This window comes from Lichenostomus cassidix, chromosome Z (genome assembly GCF_008360975.1).
Source record: "Lichenostomus cassidix isolate B80296 chromosome Z, HeHo_3.0, whole genome shotgun sequence".
In the NCBI taxonomy this organism is placed as follows: domain Eukaryota; kingdom Metazoa; phylum Chordata; class Aves; order Passeriformes; family Meliphagidae; genus Lichenostomus; species Lichenostomus cassidix.
In genome coordinates this window covers 36433795-36459358 of record NC_139511.1, presented here as the reverse complement: position 1 = coordinate 36459358, position 25564 = coordinate 36433795, and the positions used below count along the sequence as shown (strand labels likewise).

Here is a 25564-nt window from a genome sequence, read left to right as displayed (position 1 = left end):
AGCTGGAATTGGCTGCTCTGAATAAAAAGGGCCTGTTAAGTTTTCAAAAGAAGGGCGCCTCTCTGATAATGCATCTCATCCTTGCTGCTGCTTAGTCCCATAGATACCATTTATCCCAAGTGGATTGTAGAGATTTGCATGTTTTGACCCTCTTCCTTCTTCCTGTATTGGATTATGATACTTTGGAATACCTTGTGCTGGGATGTTTGTCCTTGCTGTGGTGTATTGTAATAAGTATTTTCCCATAATCACTTTGACTGGTTTGAGGCAGATGGGAAAATATAGCACAGCAGGAAAAAAGAATGGTTTTGATGTTAACAACAGGAATTTGAAGGAATGGAACATACAGAAGAAGGCATGTTAGTGAAAAACAAACCTCTAGGATAAGCCTCTTCTTCCTTTTACAGAAACAGTGTTGAGAGGATAGTTAGAGGATATTTGTTCCTTCTGTTTTCTCATCTGAGATTCAAGTGCCCTGAAGAGGAGGAGAGTTGCAAGACAAGCCTCATCTTTATTTTTTCCTGGCTCATTCATACTCTGTCTCTTGTGTAATTTTGGGACTTTTCCCCTTAGACAATGAAAGAGTGAGATAGAGCAATTAATTGCTCTTATAATGAATTCAAGGAATTCTTGGGAATCCAGGGGAGGGAGAGGTCAGATTTATTCAAAACCAGCAAATACCCCCTTACATCCCTGCCAAAAAATCTCCCCCCATCAAACCACCTTACTAAGTCATATCCAGAATTTTGTCCTAAATGCTTATTTTTTTGTGAAATTAAATCAATTTCTTATTGTACATAATCACTGAGAATTGTTTTCTTTCTCAAGGTCATTTCATTTTTGGCTGCAGTGTTGCACAAAAAGGGAACACGTGAGGACATTGAAAATAATATGCCGGAATTTTTACTGAGGACAATGAAAAAGGGCTCAGATTGTAATCCCAAGAAGGTACAACTTCTAGTGATACTAGCTTAAGGATTTTGCTAAAAGACAGTCCTTGGATTTTGTTTGTTTGTATGTTTGTTCTAGGAGTTTATGTACATTGATTTTTAGAATTCAGGTGCTGAAGTAGATTAGGAATTCATGCCTTTCCTGGCAGTGCTTGGGAAGCCTTCAGTTTTCCAGATTGTCATAGTGCCTTCTCTTTCTAGCTGCTATAGTAGTAACAGATATGTTGCTACTGTTCATCTGCACTAGTGGGAAACATTTTGAGGTATCTGGGTTAGATTTGTGGCTAGAGCACTTTGAAAAGCCCATGGCATGGAGTAGAAAATGAGTGTTGTGTGATGATACTTTTAAAGCAAAAAAAACTTACATAATAACAGGACATTTAATTGAGACAAATTCATATATTTGGAAAATGTATTCCTAATAGTCTTGTGACCTGTATTTTCTTGATTGGCTGTCATAATTTTGGAAGTAAGTCTGACTGATAATCTCGGTAATCAAATACAGTGACAGCAAATAAAAGATACATGTAAAAGTTCTGTGTGAATAAGATAAATCTTAAGATCGTTTTTATTTTTACTCATTACAGAAATCACATGATTTCTGTTTTCCATTGTTATTTTTATTTTGTTGGAATAATGAGAGAATTTGACGGTCATAATGGGTCATATGACTGTAGCTCTCTGAATAATGGATACATGTCCCTCAGGAAATACAGGCTGAGAGCATGGGGTAAAGGGATAGCACTTTATGTGCAAAGAAACAGGAATGCTTCTAACTAAGAGTAAGAGAAGGACGTCACTTTGAGGACATTTAGTTTGAAAAAGGTCTTAGAGAGGTTGAAGACCCCATCCATGCTTATGAGGTTTTGAAGACCCCAACTGGGAAAGCCTGAGTTTGAAGTCAGTGTTGCCACTGCTTTTAATTGTGAAGTTGGAGTGAAAACGTCCCAAAGTTGCTTCCTACCTTATTGATTTTATTATTCTGTGATATTAAGTGAATTGTATGAGCTGTCTTAAATTTTTAAACCCTTTTCAGGACTTTCTGTGTTCAAGTCACAGGATGACTAGACTTGTGGATTTGAGGAAGCCTACATATCCTCTTCATCCTTTTGTTTTCTCCACCTGTAAAACATTTTATGGTATACAGATTCTATAACAAAACAAAGTGATAGTGTTTCACATCTTACTGCAGTTAAGAGTATACATTGAGTAAGTAGTGCTGTTTAGTGTTTAATTTTTGTATTGCAGTATTTTTCTGCTGTATTATATACATACTCAGAGTAAACTGATTACTTTTGAATTTTTATTAACTGTTCAGATATTTTCCATACATGCTTTGAAATGACAGAATTAAACAGTCAAACTGCTCAGAGTAGTAAAACAGCCAAGATTTTGACTTCCATTATTGAGAAAGTGCTGTGTTGTAGTTTTTCAAGTAACACTCTAATATATGTTTGTTTTCAGACTTTCCTCATAGTGGCCCCTCTTTCAGTGCTGTACAACTGGAAGGATGAGTTAGACACATGGGGATACTTTAAGGTCTCTGTCTTACATGGCAGTAAAAAAGATGATGACATGAGTCGCATCAAGCAAGGGAAATATGAAGTTGCTCTTACAACATATGAGACACTTCGCCTGTATTTGGATGAATTTAACAGGTAAATGGTTTTAATGTGTTCTTGTAATGTTAATTTTGTAATGTGAATTTTACCTATTTGTGCATTATTCTTTGCAAGTACTTTTTCTATGTAATGTATTTACTGTTAAACCAAATGACTCACTGTGCTGCAGAGAAGAATCCCAATACTATTGAATTGATCCTGTTCTACTGAATTCGACCTGTACTATTCTGGTGGGTTGTCCACCAAGCCAGTCTACCACTCCCCAGCTGGACAGGGAAGAGAAATTAAGATAAAAACCCACTCTTTGGTTGAGGTAAGGCGGTTCACTAAAGGAAAAGCAAAAGTTTAGCCATGCACAAGCGAAGAGGGGAAAAAAAAAGAGGTTTATTCTCTGCTTCCTGTTAGCAAGCAGTGTTGAGCCACTTCCCAGGAAGCGGGTCTTCAGCACACATAGCAGTTGCCCTGGAAGGCAAACACCAGAAATAACAAATGCCCCATTCCTCCTCCTTTCCTTAGCTTTTATATCTGAGCTGATGTCATATGGAATGAATTATCCCGTTGGTCAGTTTGGGTCAGCTGGCTGAATTGTGTCCTTTCCCATAATTCTGCTCATTCCCAGTGTACTGATGTGGGGGGAATATTGAGAGACAGCACTGGTGTTCTGCCAGTGCTGCTCAGCAGTAGCCAAAGCACTGCTGTGCTATCAACACCTTTCCAGCTATGGATGCGAAGCACAGACCTGTGAGGGCTGCTGTGGGAAAATAAGCTGCATCTCAGAGAGATAGCCAGACCCTATGCAACTGTCTTTGTAATGGGACACTTGGTAGCAGTAAGCTATTGAATAGTTGCTGTAAAAACATCTTTGCTTTTAGCATACTTACGAAATGCTCTCAGAGATGCAGGAATTGCCTACCTGAAAACTGCTGAGAGCTAAAAGATACGTTCAAGGTATTTCTGTCTTTCAGTTCAGAAAAGTCTTTTCCTTGTTATTTGCACTTTTCACCAGCTTGATGAAATTAGAGCCCTAAAATCTTTGAGATTTAAATCCACATGTTTCTCATCCAATGCTAGAGGTCCTTTTCCCTTATGTCATCTTGGAAGTAGGGTGCAAGTTGTGTCAATAGCTGGTGGTAGCAGCCTGCCTCCAGCAGCTGATATAAGTGGATCTGCAGATCTTCGCATTTCAGGCATTGGGAAAGGTCCAGGCCTCATGGAGTACCCTAGTTGTCTGCACATCCATCACCAAAACAATCAGATCTTCATCTCTGTGCTTAGGTCTGGGAAGCACAGATAGAAAAGTAATGTTATGTTATCAGCACCCTAACTGTGTTCTTTCTGAGGAACTCTTCATGCTTGATCGTGGAATAGACTGTGGTCAGGAAATAGGTGCATGTAAGGAGCAGATCTGATGTGTGACTGCCTGCACGTACTTTCCTTCAGCATGTAGATTTACTAGGCTGTTTCTGCAGTGTGGTGACTAGATGGGCCTATGATCTTGACACCAGAAGAAGCTTTGTGTGTTGCTTAACTACAGTGATGGATTGGCCTCAAAACCGGCTCTTAAATAATTAGCGATCAGAAATAAGAATAAAAATGTTCAGTTATGCATGTAAATCAGTATGAGCAATTCAAGTGGAAGGAGTTAGCATAGCAACATCTGTTACACTTCTTTCAGAAACTCCAATTTTTAGCATATTTTGGGAATGTAAGGGACTTGAATATGAATTAATGTATTTAGTGAGTATCAGAAATGCCACAAGATCAGCCTTCATTAGTGAACTAAATGCAGCCTGTTCAAGAGACAGGCTTTCTACTAAACATGTCTGCTTCAGCTTTTTGGAGCTTATCAAACTGGATATGGTTGTGTTCTGAAATAATCATTCAGATATATGAATTGAACTCATAAAGTTAATAAATCTCTTCCTAGGGACTTGATGACTTAAATTACTATCATAACATACATGTCATTCTACCCCTAAGTTTTATTGACATGGCTGCAAAATATCTCTTGGTCACTGCTTATAGCTATGTTCCTTCTAGTCACAATCAAAAAATACTATAGTTCCTCTGCTATATTGGTATTGTATAGACATTCTTGAGTAATACTTTCTTGAAGAGAACCATGCAGATTGAAATGTTTTCAGTTCACTGATAGTTGCACTGGATAATTTTTGTCAGGAAAGTGAAGCGTAACTATGTTTAGCATATCTCAGTAGTTTTCCTTCAGAGACTTACTTATTTTTTGTAAATCTTAATTATGAGTGGAATTAATTTTAGTGAGATGTGCTGGATTCGTTGATCCACAGATGGAAAGCTACTTTCTTCAGAGAAAACATTTGATACAACTAATAGTAGCTCATTTATTTGGTGATATAGTTCAGCCATGTCCTAGGTTGCAATATAGATGTCGTTAAGTATTCTATTACCACCAGCTGTGGGCCGTTAGCTGCTATCACCTGCTAATGACCCACTCTGGATGACAGGCAATGGGCCATCCGTTAGCTGTTACCAGCTGCTAATGACCCACCCCGCATGACAGGCAATGGGCCATCAGGGACCCATGTGTGACTCATGGACTTATCTCATCCCATTGTGGGATGCTCTGCCCAGGAGGGAAGAACCAGGTGTTCCCACCTGGATATAACCTGGCCTTGGAACTGCCTGTGCTAGCCCTGTCTACTGGGTTCCCAGAGGACGAGAGCTACCATTGGATCTTCAGCTGGAAACTAGACCTTCACAGGATCACTGCTTCAACTGGACTACTTCAGTTGGACTGCTACTACCACCCTAACAGGGTGTTAGGTTGTATCTGACTTTGTCAGTGCTTTTTCCTTGTATTATTTCACTGATTTTTAATTTCAATCTTGACTTGTGATCTCCAACTGGTTTGTTTTCAAACCAACACAAGCCATTATGTTCAGCTATTCTAATTGAATTTACTAAGCAAACAATATAATGAAGTGGAGTAGTATAATACAAAAATCCAGGGAAATCAAGAAGTAATAGTATTATAAAACAATGACAGCTTCTTGTGTGACTGACTTCATTTTTTGTGTGTATGTGGGATGATGGAACAAGTAATGTCAGTTAATGAACTTGCTTTTTGATCTGCAGTGTGGAATGGTCTGCTGTGGTAGTGGACGAAGCACATAGAATCAAGAATCCAAAGGCTCAAATAACTCAAACCATGAAGTCATTAAAATGCAGTGTTCGCATAGGTCTTACTGGAACAATTCTTCAAAACAATATGAAGGAACTTTGGTGTGTTATGGACTGGTAAATATTTTTTTTAATGGTTAAGCATCTCTGTGTATTAAACAGGCAATGGGAGTGGGGCAGAAGTGCATGATACAGACCCATCTGTGTTATAGAAAAAACAACAAAACACAACACTCAACCTCAAAACACCTGCTGTTTTGTGAGAATGTAACTGTGTTTTTTTCTAATGCTTCTGGGAAGGTAAGCTCCTGGTATTTTGCAGTTACTTAGTACACTTGGAGTTCATCCCAACTGGCTTCTTTGGGGAATTTAGGAAGTAGTTAAAATTATTTCTCTTTTTTTTTAGTTTCTTTTCTTTTCCTAAGGACACTCTTTTTTTTCTTCTGTCCTTTGCCCAGTAGATCGGGAATCATTACACAACCTTCACAAAAGAAGTGCCTTTGCTCTGTTCAATATGTGCAGGTCATTCTGAACTACTTGGAGGATGAAAGTAATAATATTTTGCTTTTTTTTCAAAATGCACAAGTGCACATGTTTGAAGAGTAGCAGTCTTGTCCAGAAAAAACTTTTAATGATGGAGGAGAGGTGCAACTAACCATAGATAAAAATCTAAACCTCCTTGGAATGCTTTACAGAGGAGGAACAAAGTAAGCATACTTTAAGTAATGGTATACAGAACAGAAATAGGAAGAATATTTTAAGTCAGTGTTGCATCTAGTCCATTAAAACTATGCTGATGTTGTTAATAGATTGTTGCAATGTGTGCTGCTGCCAACAGTTACAACTTCTTTTTACTGTTGGTTTCTCAAGATTTTGTTTAGTTAGTTGTAATATCTGCATATTCTGATTTAATAAAAAGAGTAAAAATTGAAAACATGACTGATTAGCTTCCAAGTTAGGCTCCTGAACACTAGCAACTTTGTTGTGTAGAGGTTCTGTATAGTTGTGATTTCTGTTGGTCTGCTAAACTTTTGTTTTTCTTGAGATTGCAAACCTTTTCCTAAGGGGTATCTCTTAGCATTTTAAAATCATAGAAAACAAATGAAAAATTGCATGTCTGAAAATAGTATATGTTTCTATTTGTACTTAAGACTTTTAGTAGGTTCTCTAGTGACTAGTACTTTAGGATCTCTTGCTGTTGGCCCCCCAAAAAAATTGTATACTCTAAATCAATCAATCTCTCACCCCTTTTTGTTTTTTAATAGGGCTGTACCAGGACTTTTAGGTAGCAGAGTACATTTCAAGAAGAAATTTTCTGATCCAGTGGAGCATGGCCAGAGGCACACTGCAACTAAAAGAGAGCTAGCAACAGGTCGTAAGGCCATGGTGAAGCTAGCAAGAAAAATGTCTGGCTGGTTTCTGAGACGTACCAAAGCGCTTATCAGTGATCAGTTGCCAAAAAAGGAAGATAGAGTAAGAGTGCCTTCACATTTTAAATACAATGCTAATGAACGTATCTCTTCTTTTTTGTTTTCTTGTTGTATTTTCTCTCTTTCATCATGTCTGTAGGAGATTATGGTTTTCATCTTACTAATTTAAAAAAATCCATAGCCTTGGAAAAAGAGCACTTGCAGTAGTATGCTTTGTCCACATAATTACTATGATTGCACGTTGAAATGGAGTTAATCAAGCATGAAAATGTTCAGCTAGTCTTCTGACTAGTGATTTACACATCTGCTTTGTGTGTTTTTTTCCTTATCTGTGCAAGCCCAAAGCAATGTGTATAAATTTCTTGAAATTCTGTGTAGAACTTTGGAATATACAGCTTGACAACGTATGGAACAGTATGCTTTTAACCCTCTCATTTTTGATCCCTAAATGAAGGAAAAACCTCAGACAAAGCTGATTCTGTAATAGGTCTGTAATCCTGTTCATCTGATGCAATTGTAAATATTATATGAAGTGATAATACCATATTAATTTAGCTAAGAGTTCTGCTAAATATTTTCTTCTAAGTAGAGGAATACATAAGTTTGGAGCTGATTTTGTTTTCAAAATTTGGTTTTCTTCATCCTGAGTTTATAATAATGTCATCTAGGCTGCGCTCTGAAGGAAAGATTAACACAAACATCAGTCAGTCGCTTTTCTGAATCTAGCAGGTTTTATTCTTTTCATTATCTTGTTAATGTGAGTATATGTTCAAGTTACTGCTGTATTATTATAGCTCAGCATGGTGCTGCTACTATGTGGATATTGTAGGTTAAGGAATGATCTTGGGATTTCTGTCTCCTGCTGCTTAAGACTAAAGATGTCATGGAGATGCCACCCATGGTCTCTAAGAAGAGGGATCAGAGTTTTGGCCATACACTGTGTAGATCCTTGTCTTCTCATTGCTTATTCTGTTTGTCCTGCTTGTGGTAGTACCCTATGACAGCTAATGCCTAAAAAGGGGAAAGAAAGGACAAATAAAGCACCTTGTAAAACAGAGAGAAATCTGTAATTAAAATTATGCATTTATCTCTCTCATTTTTCCTTCTTCCTCCTATTCCTCCACAAAAGCCATACTGAAAGGTTTTGAAAAAAATAACAGGAAGTTCTTGTAGCATGACATTGATATTCTTTGTAGAATTTTGGGATGGGATAAAATAAGTATGCATACATTTGGGCTACAGTTCCATGCTCTTTTGGAGTCAAGATCTACATTTTTTTCATTTGGTGGTGGAATAATTTGCTGTAACTATTTGAGCAACTATAGTATTTATTTGTACTTTATTTTCAGTGATCTGTGATTTGTGTTTTTTGATGCAGTACTTTTTTTGCTTTTGATTGCGTGCTGCTCATGATAGTGTTTTTGGGTTTTCTCTTTGGCAGATGGTGTTTTGCTCCCTAACTGAATTCCAGAAAGCAGTGTACCAGGCTGTGCTAGAGACTGATGATGTAAGCTTGGTGTTAAGAGCAGGAGAGCCCTGTAGCTGCAACAGTGGCCGGAAAAGAAAGAACTGTTGTTACAAAGTAAGAACTTGGTGCTCTTTGATTTCTAGAGCATAGTCATCGAAATTTCTCAAGAGACTCTCTGCTGATGAGCTGATTGAAATGTCTGCCTAGTTGTAGGCTATCTGTTTGGAAAATCCCAGCTGGAAACTTGAGCAGCTGTATCACCAGTGTGATTGAGTTAGGCACTTTGGGATTACTGCAAAGCTGCTTTGCATGCCCTGAGTAGGTGATTGTTCTTTATGCATTAAATTCTGGATCTTTTGTGTTCATAAGTGGACCTGTGATTTAGTTAATATTGGCAAGGGTACTGCTCTGGGATGTTCAGTGTGTGTCAGGCACGCTGCTCCCAGGTGCCTCAGGTGGTTTGTGCAGAAGCTGCAAATGTGAGGCACACTGAACTCAGCAGGTTGCCTGGGCAGTTTGCTGCTCTGACTGCACTTGTGTGGCACTAAACATTCACTTTGCTTTGCTTCATGGAGAGGAAAACTGTAACAGCAGCCACAGAGCACTAGCCAAACTTTGTCTATGAGCAGCAGCTTTGCAGATTCCTTCAATCTTCTCTGGACTTCTTTAGGACTTGATTAGTCTAGCTTTATATTTGCTTTGCCTATATCACTCAGTAGGCTCAGATTAAGCGCATCTTTTAAACATTTAGAAATGTATGTCTCTTGCTTGTTTCTCCCATTTTTCTTTCCAGCCTGTTCTGATTCTTGTGTGGTGTTTTGGGTTTTTTTCCAAATTATGTAGTTTGTCCAATCTCCTGCATCTTTCTTTATGAGCAATCCCCCTATCAATCTGTTTAATATTCCATGGATACTAGCCCCCTTTGCAGGCTTTTGTTTCTAGTGATGTTTTGTAGAAAAAATAAAAAGCTGTTGAGCTTGATTCACAGAGGGCAGTAGGCAGGCCTGCAGATAGGTAAGTGCTCTTATGGCCTGTCTTATTCCAAAGTTAACTGTGAAATTTAGTAGCTTGAGAAGGGAAAGGAAAACAAATATTAATCAAACCAGCCAACCATAACCAGGAAGAGAGCTGATGAGATAGCTGCTGTTGCATTGTGGAATGTCTGAAGTTTAAGTTATGTTATTTGAGATGTTTATAAAGCTTTATATGGTTTTGCTGACAAGAAAAGTAAAGTTAGCAGTTGTAGGGTAAGAAGTCATTCAAACTGCTCTGGCTTGATTTAATCACTTTTGTAAAGTTACCATATTTTTGTTTACTGATGAGTTCTTGATTATCTTAGTGTGATATCTGTAGAATTTACAGTCTGAAATGTTTATTAAACAATGAACATAGCTGTAGGGTTTTTTTCTTGTTGAGATGTTTCTATTAATAGGGTCACAAAGCTGAGGGAAAAACAAAACTTGCTTCCTTTTTATCAGAAATACAATGTACATCTCTTGGGGATTGGTTATATTACCAAGCATTGTTAATTCATTAAACCTGGTAAGAATAGCATTTATTTGAGATTATTACTTATTTTCAGGAGTATTTGCATAAATTGAGGTTTTTTTTAGGTAAATGCACATGGTGAAACGATTAAGTCACTGCGCTTCAGTTACCTAATGATCCTACAGAAGGTTGCAAATCATGCTGCACTGCTGCAGACGGACAACACTAGCAAGCTGCAGGTTAGTTTTGGAAGTATCTGAAAAACGGACTTGTGGTAAATGAATGGAACGGAAACTGTTGAATGAACATTGCTACTGATCTCCTTTTTAAGTCTTAACTAACTGCAGTTAAGATATTTTGGGAAATTCCTTTTTCATTCAGTTATACAGATACATACCTTACAAAGATATTGCACGAAACAATATGTTAATTTAGTTGATTCATATCTGAAAGTAAGGGTTATAAAATGTAGGAGAGATTAGGAGAGAGTAATTTTTAGTAATTTCTAATAGTGTCATTTTTGTTACATTTATGAAAAGTGCCTGTAAGAGGAATGTCTTTGTACAAATAAATAAATAATAGATAATTAGATTTTTTTTCTCTCTTACTTTATATTAAGAGATGAGTTGGCTTAAATGACAAGAAACATGTTTTAGGACAAATTGTTCAATGAGAGATCAGTATCAGCTTATCTTGTTATTGTGGCAAGTAACAAAACCCACAAATAGCAGTTTTTAGAAATGCTTGTTCATGAGCCTTAAGATCCATGAATGAGGAAAGAGATTTAGGGATGTTAGCACTTTCTCTAAGAAGCTACCAAGGAAGAGAAATCAGTGTGTCCTAGATGATTTTGCAAGTATGTTCCATTAAAGCAGTTTCGCTTTTTTGGGAGTGTTACTCTTAATGTCCAGGGCCTTATACACAGTATATACCCAGATTTTTCAGTGGGCTTTTTTGTGTATAGCATATATATAGTTTTTGTTGTAATAACATTTGATATTTAAATAACCTCTGAAATAACAGAATACAAGTATTTTGTTATTTACAATCTTTTGTGTCATGCGTAATTACTAGTTTTGCCAACATCTACTAAAGAAATTGATACTTCGTATTATTTCTTACCTTTAGTATTGAACGCCATTACATGTGTTATTTTTAGGTGAGAGATGTGATCTTTTCTGTCTGTGGAAAAGTGGACTTAAAGTGTAAGGTCATTTTTAAGTTCAAAGCGAAATTTAGCGGTGGAGCTTTATGTGGCTTTTGAACAGCTTAAGTGCATTTCCCATACCATTTTTTGTTGTAAAACAATATGTAATTCCCATTCTCGCTTGTTATGCCAGAGGGTCAAGAGATGCTGGTGCACAGCTCTTGAGTAGTGCAAACCTCGAGACAACTGAATTTTTTGAAACTGACAATTCTGGCCAGAAGAAGAAATTTTGAATATGATCTGTGGTTTCAGATTAAGAATCTCTTTTTCAATGAAACAAAGCAAAACACATGGGATATTTTTTGTCCAGCAGTTTTGTAGTGAACTAAATTAAAAACCATATGACTCTGCTTGAGATACTTTGGCAGACCACATTTCAACCTGTTTAACTCCTTGTGTGGCTTATTTAACTCTAATTTTTAACACCTATTCAATCTTTCTGCTTTTCTTCCAGGAAGCTCATATCAAACGAGTTTGCAGCCAGGTATTTTCCAGTTTTCCAGATTTTGTGCAGTTAAGCAAAGATGCAGCCTTTGAAACAATTTCAGATCCAAAATACAGTGGAAAAATGAAGGTAAAGCCATTCCTTAGAAGAAAAAGAAATATTATTAATAGAAATAGATTTGGTGCTATATTATATGGATATACAAAAATGTACACCTAATAGCTGTGTTAATCATTCTGTTTATGGTTGGTCTTACCACAGCAGGTATCTCATGTTATGGATCAGTGTGCATCTGAGCAAAGACTGGATAAGAGTAATCTCTAATGCTAAGATTTTCTGAGATTTTAGCTTCATGTGTTTAATGGTGGGCATGGAAATGACCCTTATAGTCAACAGAACCATTGTTTAGTGAAACCATGGACTCCAGTGACAGTCAGAAGTATTTGGCAAAGGAAGCAAAACGAAATCATTATGGGCTTAATGGTTTGTGCACACCTTCAATTTTATGTGAAGTTCCAATCCCTCCTCTCAAAAAACATATGTTAGACTTTGGAAAGGTTCAGAGAAGGGCTTCAAAGGTGATTAGTAACTGTGTGTCAGAAGCAGCCACATAGGGTGGGACTCTCCAGCCTGTAAAGAATGTCTTAGGATGAATGTGTGCAGGACCTACACAGTCATGAATAGCATGGAACTGACAAGGATGTACTGAGTGCTTACTGACTTTTTGAGCCCTTTGGACATTAAGTGAAAATAATGGAAGTCATGCTAAAGATGACCAAAGTAAATGTGTCTAGGATCAATCTTTAAAACTCCTCACCTCAGAAACTGTCTTTCTCTGGTTTTCAGAGAGGAACGGAAGATGTTTAATGATGATGTATAGTGTAGATTATGATGGTGTTATTTAACGTAGATGAACAATATGTCTAATTTAGCCAACTCAAAAGAAAATTGTATTAGATACAGTTGTGTTCCGGAGCTGAGAGTGACTGTGGGGTGAGAAGCTATGCAGAATTTTTGCTCTCCATAAACCTGGAGATTAACATTTTCTTCTTGGGACTGGTGGCAGTGGGAGGACTATGTTGCTGTAGCAGTAATGGCTGTTACCACTTCACTGATTTGTTATTCTGTAAGCAATGTCTTTCTATACTGTTATTACATATGTGTGAAATACCTGTATATTAACTTTGTTGTATACACATAATTATTTTGAGAAAGTGAATTTAGTTGTTAAATTAGTTACCAGCAAATTTTTAATACACAGCTCTAAAAACCAAGTCCATCTTCTTCAATAGTTGTAGAATTGCTTATGAAGCAATTCTGTTACCGATTATTTTACCATTACATTATTCCTGGTAACATTAATTTTTGGTGTTATTTTAATATATTTATTTTTTTTAAATTTTCCCATGGTGTTCTTTTGGAAAAGCTGGCAGCTCATGGCCTGGACATGTGCACCCTTTGCCGGGTTAAAAACTGGCTGGGTGGCTGAACCCAGAGAGTGGTGGTGGATTGTGCCACATCCAGCTCACATCCAGTCTCCAGTGGTGTCCCTCAGGGCTCAGTGTTGGGGCCAATCCTGTTTAATGGCTTTTTTGATGATCTGGATGAGAGAATTGAGTGCACTCTTAGTAAGACTGTGAACTTAAATTGGGTGGGGTCGTTGATCCTCTGGTAGGAAGGCTCTGCAGAGCGGTCTGGGCAGGCTGGCTTAGTTGGCCCAAGACCAGTGGTATGAGGTTCAAAAAGACCAAATTTCAGGTCCTGTACTTTGGCCACAGCAACCCCCTGCAGTACTGCAGGTTGGAGCAGAGTGGCTGGAAAGTTGCCTGGTGAGAAAGGATGTGGAGGTGCTGGTCGACTGTGGCTGAACATCAGCCAGCTGTGTGCCCAGGTGACCAAGAAGGTCAGTGACATCCTGGCTTTTATCAGAGATTGTGTGTCCAGCAGGATCAGGGAAGTGATTCTTCCCCTGTACTTGGTGCTGGTGAGGCCTCACCTTGGGTGCTGTGTCTAGTTCTAGGCCCCTGACTGAAGAGTCACTGAGATGCTGCTGGAGTGTGTCCAGAGAAGGGCATTCCCATTTTTGTTATTCTATACCACCTCCTGTCATTGCTGGGACATGGGTGAGAGACTGTCTGCCTTTGAACAAGATGGGAGTGGCTTTCAGTCAACAAAAATGTGGCAGGAGGAAAAACATCACTGTTCATTTTCTCAGAGTCTGCAATGAGCATTTTTGCATGTGAATGACCCTCTCTCTTCCACTTTTGTTATTAATACTGTTCATTTTCTTGTCTTATTGCTGTTTCCAGTAAAATCTTTTTATCTCAGTCCACAATTTTCACCTTTTGTGTCTTCAATTCTCAGCTGCATCCTGATGTGGTAGGAGGAGGGAAGGAGGGAGTGAGAGAGCAGGCTCTGGTTTGGGAGAGCCTCGGTGGGGCACTGAATTGGGGAGTACGATTCCTAAACCATGACATAAGGGGATCAGCCTTTTCTCGCAGGTAACAAGTGACAGGATGAGAGGACATTGCCTCAAACTGTGCTGGTAGAAGTTTAAGTTGAACATTAGGAAGAATTTCTTCATGGAAATGGTTGTCAAGCATTGGAATTGGCTGCCCAGGGAGGTGGTAGAGATTCACCATCCGGGAATTGTGCAAGACATGACTGGACGTGGCACTCAGTACTATGGTCTAGTTGACAGGGTTGTGTTTGGTCAAAGGCTGGACGTGATCTTGGACTTCTTTTTCAACCTAAATGATTCTGTGAATAAAATTAATTTTCCTTTCTTAAGGACTTTGCCTCTTGGGGCTATGGCATACTTCAGCACTGCCTTAGAACATTTTCATTATGTGTTTTTTGACACAGAAGTGAACAACACAGGGAAGCAAAAGTGCTTGAGTTATGACAGAGTTTCCAGCATTATGTGCCTTTAAAGCCTATAGCTCTCAGAGCTGCCTGTTGGAAGGAATCTATTCTGAGCCATGGCAGTAAGTCTGAGTTGGTTTTGGTGTAGAGTAGACTGCAGCATCTTCACATGGGTACAGCTGACTGTGGTTGTGTGAGTTGGATGTAATGCGGGCTGGCGGCAGTAAGGCTCTTCTAGTGCTTGTGTGCAGCAGCCTTGGGTGTTAAGAAGATTGTGCTGTTGCACTGCTGGAGTAAGTGCAAAATGGAGGTGGCAAGAAAGCAGAGTGTGTCATCTTCTTATCTATACCGAGTTTGTGTTGATGGCTTGATACCGATATGAGGCAGGGCAAATGCTTTCTTTTGACATTGATGATATCCAAAGTTAGAAAATGAATCCTTGAGTTACTAGGTGGCGTGTGCAAAGCCAATTTACTTTCCTGAATAAACTGCCCAGACATAAGTGGAATGAGATGAGAAATACAAGGAAAATAGATCGTAATGATTACTCCTGTGGGGTTGTTTTATTGTTAGTGAATCATCGAATGCTCATATTCGTTCTATCTCAGTAAAGACTTTCCTGATACATTGTGTGTTTTACTCTGTTTTATTTATATTTATGTATAGTAATCACTCTATACTACCTCCCCCTCAAACCCATCTGCCACCCCAAAAACAAAATACCCCCACCAAAAAAAAGAAAAAAGGGGGTGGTTGGGGGGCAAAACCCCCACAAGCTTCCCTAACCCAAATCCTTAATAAGCACATGTTCTTGAGAAGAGCCCTGGTGGGAAGAATTTTCATTTTTTATAAGAAGCTCAGTATGTATAATGGCAAAATGGATTATGAATTCCAGTCTTGCATTTTTGAAATACTTGTTATATGGAAAAATATTTTTTCAATGTGTTTGGTAAATGAGAGGTGCCAAAAAGTAAGAAAGAAAATAGAAAGAAATACTGTAGTTCTTTCATGGAACATTTTTTTCTGTGACCTTTTCAATAAGGTCAGATTAGACATTATACTGCAGTAGTACCAGGCAAAGGTACAAAGCAGTATGGCCCTTTCTCTCCTTCAAGCTGAGAAATCTTATCTTGTGTTATTATGAGGGTTTCTGCATGTTTAGTTGTTATTTTTACTTCATGAATTACAGAATAAGTGTGTTTTCAAGTGCTGCAGTTATGACAGACTGGTTTTGTACATGATTCTTTATTTTAGAAATCTGCAGTGTCTATTTCAATCCATAAATTAGGATAAAATGTATTGAAATAATTGCTTACTTAAAAATAAATTGGTCTGCTTTGTCTTTTAAGGGGAACTTGAATTTTGTGCCTTTCATGAAATATATCTTAGTATAAACAGAATATTCTGACCTATGTGGTGGTATCATTGGGTGTGTAGGGATGGAATGAGGAAGGCTAAGATGAAGCTGGAGCTGAACATGGCAAGGGATGCAAAATAAAACAAGAAGGGCTTTTACAGGTATGTCAGACAGAAAAGTAAAATTGAAAGAAGTGTGGACTCCCCTCATGAGCAATGCTGGAAAACTGGTAACAATGAATGAGGGGAATGCTGAGATACTCAGCAGCATTTTGCCTCAGTCTTCAATGATGACCTGTCTTCTAACCTCTTGAGTGTGTGGACAGCAGGATGTGGAATAGGGGAGCAAAGTTCTTTCCTCTCTAAGTAAAGATCAGGTTTATGACCACCCAGGGAGCTGCATTGTACATATGGGACCCAATGAGATGAATCCCAGAACCATGAAGGAGTTGGTTAATGTAGTTGCCAAGCCAATCTGCATAATATTTGAAAAGTCGTTGCAGTCAGGTGAAGTCCCAGATGGCTGGAAAAGGGAACCTGTCTTTAAATTGTAGCTGTCTTTAAAAAAGGATGAGAAAGGACTGGCCTCACAGCTACTGACCTGTCAGCCCCATCTCTGTGCCTAGGAAGATCATGGAACCGATCCTCCTGGAAGCTGTAGTAAGGTATATACAGGACAGGGATGTCATTTGAAGCAACCATCACAGCTTCACCACGGGCGAGTGCTGCCTCACTAGCCCAGTGGCCTTCTAAACAGGAATGACTTCATTCATCAGTGAACACAGGGAGGGCTATAGGTGTTACCTATCTGTGCTTCTGTAACACCTTTGACAAGGTCCTCAGTAACATCCTTTTCTCTAAACCAAAAAGAAATGGATTTGATGGGTGGAGTTTTAGAAGTGTAAGGAATTGGGTGGACCACTACCCACATCCAGAGGGTAGTGGTCAATGGCTCAGAGTTATCATGGACATCAGTGATAAGTGGGGTCCCTCAGGGATTTGTACTGGGACCAGTGTTTTTTAATATCTTCATTAATGACATAGATAAAAAGGGTCAAGTGCACCCTCAGCAAATTTGCAGGTGACACAAAGGTGAGTGGTGCAATTGACATATCTGAAGGACAGGATGGTATCCAGAGGCTCCTGGACAAGCTGGAGAGGTGGGCCCCTGGGAATCTCCTGAGGTTCAACAAGACCAAGTGCAAGGTGCTGTACCTGGGTCGGGGCAACTCCTGGTATCAGCACAGGTTGGGGGCGAACAGATGGAGAGCAGCCCTGGGGAGAAGGACTTGGGGATATTGATGGCTGAGAGGCTGGACATGACCCAGCAGTGAGCACTCACAGCCCGGAAAGCCAAACGTGTCCTGGAGTGCATCATAGGAAGTGTGGCCAGCAAGGCATGGGAGGTGATCTTCCTCCTCTGCTCCACTCTTGCAGTGTACTGTGTCCAGCTTTCTCAGCACAAAATGCATATGGATGTGTTGGAGCAAGTCCAGAGGGCGGCCGTGAAAATTATTAGAGGGATGGAGCACCTCTCCTATGAGGAAAGGCAGAGATGGTTGAGGTTGCTCAGTCGAGAAGAGAACGCTCTTGGCTAACCTTAATGCCACCTTTCACTACCTGAAGGAAGCCTAAAGAAATCTGGAGGGAGACATTTTACAGTGATAGTGCAGTGGATAATGGCTTCAAAGTGAAAGACAGTAGGTTTAGATCAGATGGTAGAAAGAAATTCTTTACTGTGAGGGTGCTGAGGCACTGGAGCAGGTTCCCAGAGAAGCTGTAGATGCTGCATCCCTGGAAGTGTTCAAGGCCAGGTTGGATGGGGCTTTGAATCTAGTGGGTGGCATCCCTGCCCATGGTGGCATAGTTTGAAACAAAATGGTTTTTAAGGTCCCTTCAAACCCAAAACATTGAATGACTCAGTGATCTTTTGCCTGGAAGAAGGATAGTGGGTTGTATAGCTGTCATTAAAAAATAAACTGGGTTTTCAGTCCATTAATTTTGACTTCATGATGCCAAAAAATGGTTCATACATTTCTGATGTGATGACTTGCTTTTTTGTTTTCTATTCTAAATTTTAAAATGGAAGCTGTTCATGATGATTTTGCATTTTATACTGCAAAAGCAAAATCATTCAGGAAGTATTTCATTTAGAAAATTGTCTTACCATAAGGAAGTAATCACATAAGAGTCAACTGGTACCAGAGCTTGAAAACATCTTTATGAGTTTTTAGTATGTCGATTTTAATATGTTTATTTGGAAATAACTGAGACAAGTGATAGTAAAAAATTTTAATAACCTTGTTACACTGTGGTACTCTACTTTTTCTGTTTCATAAATAAATTCTAGAAACTAAGTGAAAATATTTTGTACCTTTCATCTGGTAGCACAGACTGAAATAAGTATTACTTTGTCTTTTAAATTAAAATTCGGTATAGACTACCCAGCAATTTTGGTACAGGTGATTAATCTTTTGTAGATAAGCATAGTTGTGAAGGAAAAGTTTATGGCATTTTAAAAAAAATTCTTCAGGGAAGGGGGAAAAGCTGTGATTTTTTTAAAATTAAGTTTATTAGCTAAGCAGCTGTAACTGTTTTGCAGAGTTGGAAAAAGGTTCTATCTGCTTGAATAATCTGTTGTTTTCCAAGCAAACAGAGATAAAACATAAAAGGAAACATAGCTTTTTCTATTATGGGATATGCATTACTTCCACCAGTAAAGCTAGATTTGCTTGTATGCAAAAGTTAAAGAGTGTCCTGTATGTGGTGTTTGTGTCCTACCTGTTGCTGTGGCTGCGGTCATCTCTCTGTGTTTTGCAAGCGGTAGCATTTGCAACATGCCACCCCAGGTTTTCTGTTCTGAATTTAGGATTACAACAAGGCCCTAGAAAAAAACAGTCCCTGCAGTCCAAATGTACAACATGTATAATCATTGATGGAATACCTAATATGGTATCATGAGGACACTAATATGTCTTTGCTACAGTGGGAGGTGGGTAATACACAGTGATGTGGTCTGAGTGAGTTTCAGCTTCTCTTGTGAAATTATCCCCTCCTTTTCAGTCCTGCTGCAGAATATACAGTTTTCAAACTTCGCTTACACTTTTTATTACAAAGTGAATTTCAAGCTTAGATTTTGAAATAGAAATAGTTGAATGTATGAAAACTGAATGAAAGGAGTGTCCTGCTTTGTTTGGAAACCGCTGTTTTTCTGTCATGGTGTAAGATAGTGGAGACCTGCAAAGTCTAACGGCAAGTGGTTCATTGCTTTTGAAACACGATTGCAGATTGTCCACACAGAACTATTGGGGACTGCTTGGTAAAGAAGATGAATGAGTATAGCTTTACAAACCTGCAGTAATTCTCATTCAGATAACCTTGTTACATTATTTCTAGAGTTTTGTTAAAATTGTGTCTCAGAGAGACTCCATAAGCTTTCCAAGTGTAAAGGGTTATTAAATGTTGGGACAGTTGAAACAAATTTTTTTTTTTTAGCTGTATTCATAATATTTCCACAGACATCCATCTGTGAGGTTTTGGAATACTGTTCTTAGTACAAATCTCTTAGGAATAACTGTTGTATTGCTTTAATTATTTTTGCCTTGGTTATTACCATTCAATAGGAAAAGGGAAGTCTATTGGAACATTTTACAAGAAATGGTAACCTCTGCTATTAAATATAACCCAGACCCAGGCAGGCTTGGCTTTGAAGGCTTAAAAATACTGTAGGCTAACTTGAACATATATATAGAAAAAAATTCTCAAAAACAAGAGGTAAAATTTCATCACATACAGACAATTCACAATTTGTAGCAATGGGGAGATGTGTTTAAATTCATGTGGACTCTTACAAAGAACATGTTACTTTTGCTTGAGTGTGATCAATATTTCTGTTTTGGACTAACAACATACAAGATAATGTGCTGGTGCATAAGTATAGAATTTACTTCTTTTTGGTGCTAAAGCATTAATTACTTTTCTCTGTTAGAGTTGTTTCTTGCTCCAGAATACCTAAATTCCCAATGGGGATGAAATTGATCCATTTTATTTAAGCAAATTGTGTGAATTTATTTTTGTATTCTCCTATAGGAAATTCATTATTTGACCTGTACTTTAATAATAACAACAATAACACAGAAGCCAATTCCTTCTAGTTTAAAAGAATGTCACTTTGTTTCTTTTCTTAATGTGATTAAATAAAATGCAAATGTAAGTAGTATAGCTCTTGTTAAATTGCCTAGTGTGGATTTTTTCCCCAGTAAAATAAATCCTAGTTTATGTATTCATGTGCAATGAGACAAGGCAAATAATCTGTCATTTGTACCTTGTTTTCATTTGTAACAGACCGGCCAACATTTACCAAGGAGCTCATAAGTGATGTATAATTACTGTTTTATGTTCTAGATATTGTCCAGAATTTTAACATTTATATAAACAGTCATCATTATTTGATTGTCAAAAATTTGTTAGGCTTTTAGTGAAATAATTCTTGATTAATAGTTTATGTATTTATCAGTGAATAAATATAATTTCAAAAATATTTATTGCCCAGTGGGAGAAAGCTATAGCCATGGTACAGCAAATTCCTCTTTTCCCATTGTGTATGGCTTCTGCACAGTGCTCTGGAGCTGCCATTGCCAGATGTGGACATGCTTCTTTTGAAAATAACAGTATCACTATTGTACACAAGGGTCTGGATTATTTGCTTCCCCACCAGAAGAACGTTGTGTGTGGGCGGATTATTGGCATTTCAAGGTCTCTGCAGAGTCTGGGAAGCTGGATCCTACTGTAAACAGAGCAACAGATGAGAGTGGGAGCGGGGAGGGGCATACATCTCACTGATTATTTTAAGAAGACAAGTTGCAAGAAACTCTGAACTGAGAAGTAGGACAGAAAGTTTAAACAGACCTTGGAGTTTTCAGGCTAAATGTGTGCATTTTTTAAATGCAAAAACTCAGAATCTGAGCTAGTGCATAAATAACCTTTTGTTGCAGTCTATGCACTGACACAAGTACTGTCTGAATATACCTCTTAGTGGGCTGATGACCTTTACTCAGTAGGATTTCCATATACATCACTGAAAAATGCAAAGGTCCAGCATCTCCCTTACCTTTGGCACATTATTATGTTGGTAATGATTTTTGTTATGCCTCTATTTGGCTTTGCAAATAATTAAGTACAGTGTAGTCTGTATAGTGGTTGAAAACAAGAGTAAGTATGTGTGAGATGACCTGTAGATAAAAATGTCTTCATTGTTCTGCTGTGGTTCATTTACAGGTCCTTCAGCAGCTTATAAATCACTTCCGAAAAAATAAGGATAAAGTTCTTCTTTTCTCCTTTTCCACAAAGGTGAGCGCTGTATGATTTTTATCAATTAACCACAGCAGTAAGTTCTGAAGCATGAATCACTGAAGTGACACCTTGTCGACCACATTTCCTTATTGCTGTGGGAAGTAATTATGAGGACAGTGTGCTGTACTCCACAAGCATATTGAAACCTTATCTCATGATAAAAATGATGATGGCAAAACAAGTATAACAGTCTTTTGCCTTCCCTAGAGATTTTTAAAATAGATCTATTACTTCAGGTGCAGATAGCTGAATTCAGCTGGTATGTCTTGAGTTAGAGCACAGTATGACTGTGATATCGTAAAACCTTTGTGTTAGCATTGAAAGTTGTTCACTTTCCTTGCCCTGCTGACTTGTGATCATCAGCAGCAATGAAGCTTCAATCCTGAGACTTGCTACACCAGTTGATTTGACTTTGAAACTGTCTAATTGGAGCAAGAGGTATATGTACATTTTACTTTTAAGAGACTTGATCCTTGATTTTATTTTTAGGGAATAATGTGTTTCCTGAAATAGAACACTCTATAGTATTGCGGCTTTTTATTTAAATATTTGTAATGACAGCACTAAAATGTGTTTAAAAAATTAGTAATTCGAATGGCAGTTCAGAGTCTTAAATATCTAATTTTTTTTTTTTTTTTTTGCTTTTTTGCTTTAAGAAAAAATGCAAGTTTAATGTTTAGATGCAGTAGTAATGTATTCATGTGTCTTAGGCAGTGTTTTATGGTGTCCAGTAGTGGACTGATCGCTGGTGACTCCAGTCTCTTTCACTTCATGTCCCTGAAGTCTGACTGTGAACTCTGTGCTGGCTGCGGTGCTATTTACTGTATTTCAAGTAATTGTAGCTTGCTAAAATGGGAGGAAGCTGTTTACGTGGACTGCCTGCTTATTGGGTTGGATGAAGTGAGTGACAGTAAGAGGTGAAGCAGTCAGCCAGCGCTGGAGAATGGAGTGAGACCACTCAATATGAATTGATATTAATCACCTTGAGTACTGCAGAATCACGGCTAATGAAAATCATGAATGTTGATACCAAAATGGCAGAGATTTACTCTCATTTGCAATGTGTGGTGTACTGAAAATATATTTGATAAACATGCCCCCTGTGATCATGTTTAATTAAAAAGATAGTATTATCTTCTAAATTTATTTTATTTTTTTCTTCATTTTTCCACTCAGTTGCTAGATGTGCTAGAACAGTACTGCATGGCATCTGGATTAGATTACCGAAGGCTTGATGGAAATACAAAGTCAGAAGACAGGATCAGAATTGTAAGAGAGTTCAACAGCGTTCAAGAAATTAACATATGTCTTGTATCTACAATGTAAGAAAATTTAACTTATAGTTGGTTTCAATATGTCTAGCTAGTGTTCAATAAATGGGTTACTCTTCATTTTTCTTGCTGAGCTTGTGATAGGTTAACCTTTTGGGAAAGTGTAAGTGTAGACTTACTGCTTTGGTCTGAAGCGTCTTAAAATATATGGACACTTCCTCCCTGCCCCTCTCCTCTTCTTTTAGATCATTTCTGTGATCTGAAAGAAGTGGGTCTTCTGGTCTTCTGGATGGTTTTAGATTTCCAGTTGTTGTAGGATTGAGGAAACAGTTTTAAACACCATTATTAATACATTATTACTATGTCATTATCCACAAAAGGCTTTTAATTTTGTTGTATACAGAGTCAATTTATTGTATTATACTAGTAGAACTAGCAAGTGAATGTGAATATGAAATGCCATATTGAACTGAAAAATTCTCTTGCTAATTATTAATTATTGTATTACTATTATTTCTTATAGATAACTATGTATTATATCATACATCATACATAATATATCATACATCATATAATATTTTATACTGTATTACAAATAATTAATTACATTAATTAGCTAGCAGCATGTCTATTTAAAATGTTTCAACAAGATTCTTGGTTATCTTTTAAAAATGTATTTACCTGTCAGATTTGCTTATCAATTTATGATGGATGGTGAATTATTTTTAAATAGATTATTATGTTCAACAGATTTATTGTTAGTACAATGACTATTTATTTGTTTTATTCATGTTATTTCCATGCTTCATATTGGATGAAGTTTTCTACTGGCCAAGGGCAGAAAGAGAGCAAAGAGAAGCTTTGCTCCTTTTGGCTCCTTCCCAGAGGAGAAAACTCAGTGAAACTTGATGAAATATTGTTGAGTATACAGTCACTTTAATTCTTCCTTACTGAAAGTGTGTGCATTGAAATTAGGAGGATCCACACTGCTTCTGCTTAAATAGAAGTCAGACATCATCTTGTAGGCTATTGCAAGTGGATGTCGGAGTAGTCTTCAAATACTCTGGTGCTTATATGTAGGATTGTGAAGAGATTAGTAGTGTTGGTCATGCACGTTGGTTTGTAATCTCTGTCAACCATGTTATCTGGCCATCAGCTTCTCTAAGACCTTCATGAGTCCATACCCCTTGTCTCTGAAGACAGAGGGGAATTACTGAATCTCTAGCATTAGGAAGGACTAATTTTTGCTTCTGTCAGTCCTGTAATCATAGCCCTATCAGTTCTCTTTCATTAATTTACATAGAAATAAAAATGAAGGTCAGTTTAACAGAGATGAGCTTTTTCCTCTCTGTTTTGAGAGCTTGTGAATAGAGACTGATGAGCCTTCTCTGCCTGCTGATGGTGCTGGAGAAGAGAGTCTTGATTCTGTTGTTTGTAGTGTTACTCATCTTGTAGAACAAATGAAAGGAGCAAACCATGATGGGATTACACTCAATATAACTTGTGTGTCATAAGCAAAATAGAAGGTGCAATTGTTTGTCTAGTTTATTACAGGTAATAGGAAGTGACCTGTTTTTTTGTTTGATACACAGTAATGGAAGTAACTTTATATTTGTAATCCTTTGGAAATTAGAAAGTAATATATCCTAGTTCCACTCTACAAGAGGTTAATCTTTCCTCTCACTCAGATTTCAGGTATATATACAATAATAATATATTTTTCAGTATATTCTGTATTTTTCAGTACAGAATACATTGGCAGAATTGGTTCATGCTCGTCTGCCTGTACTTTCTTGTGAAGTTTTTGGCTGTCTGTTCTGTGTAGTCAATTTATGTGTGTTCTGAAAGTCTTGTTGCTCAGAGAGCCAAATGTTGATTTTCACTGAAAATACTTGCACGGTCTTTTGGTTATGTAAGTGCATTCTGCAAAGGATGAATTCCCTGCATAGTAATTTTGAGACTGCTGTTACGTTCACTGGCACAATTAATATGCAACTTATAAAACATAAAGCACCAGTCAGAGAATTACAGCGCAGCAGTGGTGATGACTTCACTGTTAAATTTGCAGTGTTCCTGTTTTATATTCCTTTTCTTTCAAAAAGCTGTTTTTACCCAAAATCATCTATATATAGCCCATAGAGCTTTAAAAATCCTGATTTTAATTGATTGGTTAAGTTTTTTGAGAAATGGGACCTTAAAAAAGAAATTAAAATAATAAAGAATAAAAGATAAAAGTTTGTCTATCTGTATATTTGACCTCAAGTCTTCCAGTTAATACTGGTACCAAGCATAGTCATGTGGCTATGCCTAATGTTTTTATTGGTGACTAATACAGCTTTATACATAAGCATATTTTATAGGTGTTGAGAGAAAATATAATGGATTTCTTCAGAGCTCATAAATTTCATCAACCCATTAGGTATAGATCATGAATTTCAGCTTGAGCGCTAGGGAAGAATAGGCGTACCCCTGTTGGAAGTTCTAAGTCTCATGAAGTGATATCTCTTTGACAATACTTCAGTGCTGCACTGGTGTTGCTGGGAAAATATGTGATTATTTAGAAGAGAAGAGGATTTTTAGGCATGCTTAGAAACATTAAAATAATTGCTGGAATTGCTGTAACTTGATAGGAGAATGTCAGAGCTTTCAATTCCAATGATGCTGCTTAGCCTGAAGAAGGGAAACTGTGTTTATGAGAAAGTACAAAAGTCAACACAGGTCTGTTCCATCCTAGTGTTCTGGAATAAATAAGAGCACCAAGTATTCCTGCCTTTAAATCACTGTTTCTGGATTTTTATATGCTGATCTTTCTCTAGATTAATTCCATCAGAATAACTGTTAATGAAAATCCATTTCTTCTTCTCAGTTTTCTTTTTATGTAAAGAGAAGTATCTAGAGAAATTTGTAGGTAGTTTTCATCATGAAAGGTTACATATCCACTTCCATTCTAC

At 37.7% G+C, this 25564-nt stretch overlaps 1 protein-coding gene across 1 annotated transcript in view; it reads left to right on the top strand.

Moving 5' to 3' along the window:
• Positions 1–25564, top strand: part of ERCC6L2 (ERCC excision repair 6 like 2) — a 65392-nt gene that overhangs the window by 5388 nt on the left and 34440 nt on the right. Inside the window, exons 3-11 of the mRNA XM_085043009.1 lie at positions 829–948; positions 2415–2608; positions 5687–5848; positions 6997–7204; positions 8603–8743; positions 10243–10356; positions 11779–11898; positions 21268–21339; positions 22519–22664. Coding sequence (XP_084899135.1) covers positions 829–948; positions 2415–2608; positions 5687–5848; positions 6997–7204; positions 8603–8743; positions 10243–10356; positions 11779–11898; positions 21268–21339; positions 22519–22664 — 1277 coding nt within the window. The remainder of the gene's footprint in view (positions 1–828; positions 949–2414; positions 2609–5686; positions 5849–6996; positions 7205–8602; positions 8744–10242; positions 10357–11778; positions 11899–21267; positions 21340–22518; positions 22665–25564) is intronic.